Here is a 6,242-nt window from a genome sequence, read left to right as displayed (position 1 = left end):
CCCGCCAACAAAAAAAAAAAAAAAAAAAAAAAAAAAAAAGTTTTCAAGCAGCTGGAAAGGATGTTGGGTTTCAGACATGGATGGAGGAGACGGACACCCCCCGGAAACTGTGACTCAGGATGAGGTGGGGACAAGATCCAGGGTCAGAGGGCATCCGACAGAGGTTTCCTGGCATCTGGGATCTTCTTTTGTGTCCTCCTCTGTGCTCATGTCACCTCAGGACATGCTGGAGAAGCAGAAACACAGTCAAGTTATTGTTATTGTATTTAAAGAAAGTGGAAAATGTTCCATGTGTGGGGAATCCAAAAGAATGATCTAATCGGCTTCAGTGTGCCCTTAGCAACAAGAGTGGCACCTGCCTTTCAAGGTCTGCCACCTGTCACCCACCTTCTAGGTATGGTTCTGAAGGGGACTTCTCCCTTGGTGCCCCAGCCAAAGAACAAGGCCCCAGGGCCGGTGCCCTCGATCAGACTGGAGGGAGGCTTCATCTCACCCATCTACTCACCAACCCATCTGCCCACCCATCCCCCCACCCACCCACCCACCCATCCATCCGTCCATCCACCTATCCAACCATCCATTATTCATTCACTTATCCATCACCCGTCCACCTATCTATCTATCCATTTATCCACCCATCCACCCATATACCTGTCCATCTACCTACCATCCATCCATCTGTCCACCCTCCCACCTGCCCACCTGTCTGTTCATCTGTCCACCCATCCATTGCTCCCAACCATTCCTTCTTTTATGTATTTAATCGTTTTAGACTGCTTGTTTTTATCATCTCTATCTGAGGATTCCCAGGAGGAGGTCTAATGCTGCTATTTGTTGTACCCGCCGACTTTTTCTCATGGTGAATGATTTCCTCACGTGTTTTGTGTCTGTGGTTGGGAACTCAGCTCCAGGAGGACTGAGATGGTCTTGTCAGAAATGCATTGAGAACTTGCTTCTATTCAGTGTGTCCAGGGCAGTACTGGTCTAAGACGATTTTTGATGTTTATTTCTCAGCTTGGGGCTTCTTGGGTCACATGGGTAGTATTAAGGCATGTGGCCGGGCCATGTAACATATTTGTAGCGGAGTGTGTGGTCAAGGATTAACCCTGCAGGTTCCAAAGGAAGGTCTGGCCCTTGCCTGGCTTCTGGGAGGTCATCTCTAAGCCCTTGGAACGTCCTTCCCGATAAGAGTATCTTTGTTTGCCTGGGGCCTGGGGTCACCCTGGATAGTCTATGCTGACAATGTGATTTAAGGCAGGAGCCATGGACCATGTGGTATCAGTTCAACCTCTGGAGGGGCTAGAGACTAAGGTCAGCCACGTGGGTGGTCCACCATGCATATGACTGACCCCCAGTAAATACCCTGGACACCGGGGCTCAGATGAGCACACCTGGTTGGTGACACTTGGTGTGCATCACCACACCTGGCTGCTGGGAGAATTAAGGGCTGTCCCCAAACAACTCCCCTGGGAAACAACTGGAAACGTGCACCTGTCTCCCCTCACCCCACCCCACACTCTTTTTCCCATTGCTGACTTTGAGCTGTACCCACACTTCCACTTTAATAAACCATAACTGTCAGCAGATCAGCTTTGCTGAGTCCTGTGAGTCCTTCTAGCAAACCACTGCCCCCGAGGGTGGTCTCCAGGACCCGTGACACACAGGGAGGCTTTTCCTGGCATCCAGAGTCAGGCAGACACACTGAGATAGGTTGTGGGCAGACAGTGCACCCTCTGGCTGAGTAAAATCCTGGGCTTCAGGGGGCCTGGCTCTGGGTGGACATCTCAGTCAGGGCCGCTGTGTGGCTCAGCTCTGGGGCCTCCTGTTAATGACTCCCCGCTGGAGTGGAGTAGGAACCGGCTGCCTGGCCCCAGAGGAGGCCCTGTTGTCATGGTAACCACGGTCTCCCTGCCTCCCTGGTGCAGCATCCTCCCCCCATCAAAAGTAAGACATGAGGCACTCATCCACATAGAATGTTTCCAAAAAAAGGTGCCAAGATCACCCCGCTTCCCACCCACCTTGTTTCCTGATCTTCTGTGGCCAGAGCAGACCTGTGGGAAAAGGAAGGAGTCTCAGCATTAGTTGCCTGTCTGGGGAGCTTTGGCATTTGGCCATGAGCCCCATGAGGGCCAATAATGGCTTCACCCTGATCTGGCACAAAGCAAGTGTCAGCACGTGTCAGCTGTGTAACAAATGAGCCAGGACAGGCAGTCGTGAGAATGGCTGAGCCCCTTCGCTGCCACAAAATGAAATCACTATTGCTGCTCCAGGTCCACCCACTGGGAAGGCTGAACCCATCCACCGGGACCTGCACAAAGGTCACCAGCTGGAACCTTCATCTGAGAGCAGATCTTGGTGTCTCGGCCACATCAGCTGCCCCTGGTCCCCATGCTTGGCCTGTGCTGGATGCAGGGTGGGAGGAGGAGGGGGCAGTGGTCCCAAGATGCAACCGCTGCCCTCAAGGAGCTAAAGGACAGGAGAAGGAGGGTACGACAAGGGTCAAATGCAGGAGGCAGACCTGAAGAGAGAGACAGGAAAGGTGGGAGGGGCCTCTAGAGGCCAGGAGGGGGTCATGCCATCTGTCTACACATCCCAGGGTGAGGCACTAAAGGACTTTCAGTAGAGAGTTGCTGGATTTTAAAAAAAAGGAGGGATTCCCTGGCGGTCCAGTTGTTAGGGCTCCGTGCTTCCACTGCAGGGGGTACAGGTCCTATGCCTGGTTGGGGAGCTAAGATCTCTCGTGCCACGGCCCAGCCGGGGGGAAAAAAAGAAAAGGAGGAGGACAGGAATGGGAACAACTGCTTAACAGGGTACAGGGTCTCCCTCTGGGCTGCGGAATGTTCTGGAACTGGAGAAGGCGCTGGTTGCCCAAAGCTACAGATGCACTAAATTTACATTAAAATGGCTCGATGGAGTGGGCCTCATGCTGGCGAATTCACAGCGGCGGTCTTACTTCAGCACCATGGTAATGTCAGATCACCTTCATCTGAGGTTCCCTGGGCTCAGCAGCCCCCCGCGGGTGTGGGCTCTGGCCCTGTGGCCACCTGCACACACTTACCTGTCCTCCGCCAGCCCCGCCTCCGCCTTCTCTTCAGACCTGGGCAGGACGCACTCTGGCTGCGGCCTTGCGCTGGGGACAGAAAGAGGTGACAAGGGATGACCAGCCAGCCGAGTGGGCCCAGGGGCTCTCGGCTCCCACTGGCTCCTCTGTCTGGACCCACCATGGCCCGACAGCGATCAGGAGAGGGTTTGGCTGCGCCCGGGGAAACGCGGGGGCCCAGAGGGTGGACTGCGTGACGGGATGGCCAGGGGTTCATGAAGATGGACGCAGATGGTTGGCGGGGGCGGGGGGGAGGGGCTGTGGGTCATTCCTTGGGGGTGCTTATCTCAGCTTATCGCCGCCGCAGGGGCCTCATGCACTTGCTCCCTAGACGCTGCAGCCCGTGTGCTATGATTCTGGAAGGTGGGCGCCCTGCTTGTCCTGTCATCTGTCTACTCCCATCCATAGCTAAGGCTCAGGAGGCGGGGGGAGCGTAACTCAGACAGAGAAACAGAGGAGAGGGGGACCTGGGGGTGGGGAGAGAGGGAGGAAAAGAAAGAAGCCAGACCGACAGACATGACTACCTCACACCCATCAGGATGGCTACTACCTTTAAAATTAAAAAAAAATGTTTTTTGGCCACACCACGTGGTGTGCGGGATCTCCGTCCCCCAACCAGGGATCGAGCCCACAGCCCCTGCAGTGGAAGCGCAGAGTCTTAACCACTGGACCGCCAGGGAAGTTCGCAGGATGGCTACCGCCTTAAATGTAGAACATGTGTTATGTTACTGTGTTGGCGAGGATGTGGAGAAACTGGAACTGCGCATGGCTGGTGGGGTGAGAATGTCCAATGGGGCAGCCGCTGTGGCAAAGATTCTAGCTGCTCCTCGAAAGATGAAACATCGAGTTACCATAAGATCCAGCAACTCCACTCCTGGGTCTATATACACCCCAAAGAAGTGAAAGCAAGCACTTGACCAGATAACTGTACACCCGTGTTCACAGCAGCACAATTCACAACAGCCAAGAGGTGGAAACCCCCAGTGTCCATCGAGAGGTGATGGATGAACGAAATGTGGTCTATGCGCACACTGGAATATTACTCAGCCTTAAAAAGGAAGGAGATTCTGACACTTGCTACAATGTGGATGAACCTTGGGAACCTTATGCTCAGTTGGATAAACCAGACGCAGGAGGACAAATACTGTCTGATTGCGCTCACACGAGGTCCTAGAGAGTCAGAGCCACAGAGACAGGAAGTAGATGGTGGGGGCCAGGGGCTGGGGAGTCAGTGTTTCACGGGGACAGAGTTTCAGTTTGGGAAGATGAGAAAGTTCTGGAGATGATGGTGCGGATGGTTGCACAACAATGTGAATGTGCTTAATGCCACCGGGCTGTGCACTTAAAAATGGTTAAGATGGTGAATTTTATGTCCTGTGTATTTTACTGCAACTAAAGATATTGGGAAAAAAAAAAAAAAGACAGGAAGGAAGGAAAGAGGAAGGGGAGGGAGGGAGGGAGTAGAGAAGAGAGGAAAGGAAGGAGAATCCCTGGAAGGCGTGGGATGGCGGGTCCCGCTGCCCTCCACGCCCCCTTCCACGCCACTCACGCTCATCACTATTAAACGACGCTGTGTGAAGCCGCCCTAATTTTTCTCATTATTTGTCTCATCTGCCGACATCACCCGTCCTGCCCCAGGATCTGCTTTCCTCACTCAGTGAGGCAACCTTCCCCTTTGCCCTTTGAGGAAACTTCTGGACCAGGACTCAGTCTTAATCGCCTCAGTCTCCCCCAGGCTGGCACAGGGCCTGGCATGCTTTCGACTCACTGAAAGCCCCAACTCTTTCTCAGACTTGCTGTGTGGCCTTGAGCAAGTGCCTTGCCCTCTCTGAGCCAAGGATTCCCAGCCTGTCAGGCGCTTTTAGGAATCCTGGCCCTGCCCTCCTCTTGGGGCGAAGGGGTGGGGATGGGGGGGATGAGAAAGGATACAGGAATGGTATAAGGGCTCCATAACTGGGTGGGACCGAAATAGTCCTGAAGTTTTGTGAGCACTGCCACTTTCGAAAATTAGCCAATAAGTCAGTGAAGGGGCGATTCTCGGGTAAGTCTGTCAGGGGCGAGCATGGAGCGGGTTGTGTTCCCCCCACTGTCATCAGGATTACTAGGAGGACTCTCTATGGAGTCTACTATTTTTGTCCGGTGGGTTACGTTGGTCCTGATTTCTCACAATAATCCTCAGGGTGGCTGTGAACTTTTCACTTGCCTAATGTCACTCTGTGACTAAGTGAGGGAGCCTGGATTTGAGCCTGGATCTGACTCCAAGCCCTCGAGAGAAGGGCAGGGCCTTGAGCTACATGCGTGCATGACATGGGTCCCCACTGAGCAGAAGCCACCAATTTCCCCCCAGCTGTGGACCCGGCTCAGCGCCAGCCCTAACCTGGCCCGGGCACAGCCCACTCCGCACAGACCTTTCTCTCCTGGCCTTGAGCCTTTCCTCTTCGTACCTGGAAGAGAGAGAAAGGAAAGCACATGAGATGCAGCCTGGGAATCCCCTTCCCTCTGGGAACAGGGAATCAATCTCACTGTCACATCTGAATCCATGCCAGGTCTTAGAGCAGAAAGGACAGCCGGAGCTGACGGGTCTACTGGTCTTTTTTATGTTTCCTGCAGCAGTTGCTTTACAAGCCTGCCCACGCCCACCCGACCCCAGGGCAGGGGATATCTGTTTTGTTGGTATATTCCACCAGCTGGAATAGATGCGGCTCAGCGGACATTTTTTGCAACAGCCCCGAGCACAGCCAGTATAAAGCGACCCCCTCATTGACGTGGGTTTGGTCTACAGGCCCCTCCATCAGGGCAAAGTTTTTCTGTAAAGGGCCAAAGAATCAGTATTTTTGGCTTTGCAGGCCAGTCTCTGTGGCAACCTCTCGATTCTGTTGTAGCTCGAAAGCAGGATGGTTTGTAAATGGATGCGTGTAGCCGTGTGCCAATAAAACTTTATTTATAAAGACAAGCCAGGGGGCCAGGGCTCACTGGCCCACGGCCTGCACTAGATAGCCAGGCCCACTGTGTTCTGTAATTTCACAGGAGCTTGTTTCCCTGTATTTCCTTCTTTTCTGCTTTCCCACACAGGTCTGGTTACCTGGCAGCTCGGTGGCTGAGAGGCAAGCAGCCCGGGGGGCAATGGGGATGGAGGTGCGGC

At 53.8% G+C, this 6,242-nt stretch overlaps 1 protein-coding gene across 1 annotated transcript in view; it reads right to left on the bottom strand.

Annotated features, from left to right (window-relative positions):
- Positions 1 to 216: 216 nt before the first annotated feature.
- ATCAY (ATCAY kinesin light chain interacting caytaxin) overlaps positions 217 to 6,242 on the bottom strand; it is a 37,965-nt gene continuing 31,939 nt past the window's right edge. The window contains 4 exon segments of the mRNA XM_007460509.1: positions 217 to 226; positions 2,019 to 2,051; positions 3,059 to 3,130; positions 5,509 to 5,544. Coding sequence (XP_007460571.1) covers positions 217 to 226; positions 2,019 to 2,051; positions 3,059 to 3,130; positions 5,509 to 5,544 — 151 coding nt within the window.

The sequence above is a fragment of the Lipotes vexillifer genome, unplaced genomic scaffold, assembly GCF_000442215.2.
Source record: "Lipotes vexillifer unplaced genomic scaffold, Lipotes_vexillifer_v1.1 scaffold1011, whole genome shotgun sequence".
Taxonomy (NCBI): domain Eukaryota; kingdom Metazoa; phylum Chordata; class Mammalia; order Artiodactyla; family Lipotidae; genus Lipotes; species Lipotes vexillifer.
Note: the sequence above shows the minus strand (reverse complement) of the source record. Positions and strands in the feature narration are given on the sequence as shown.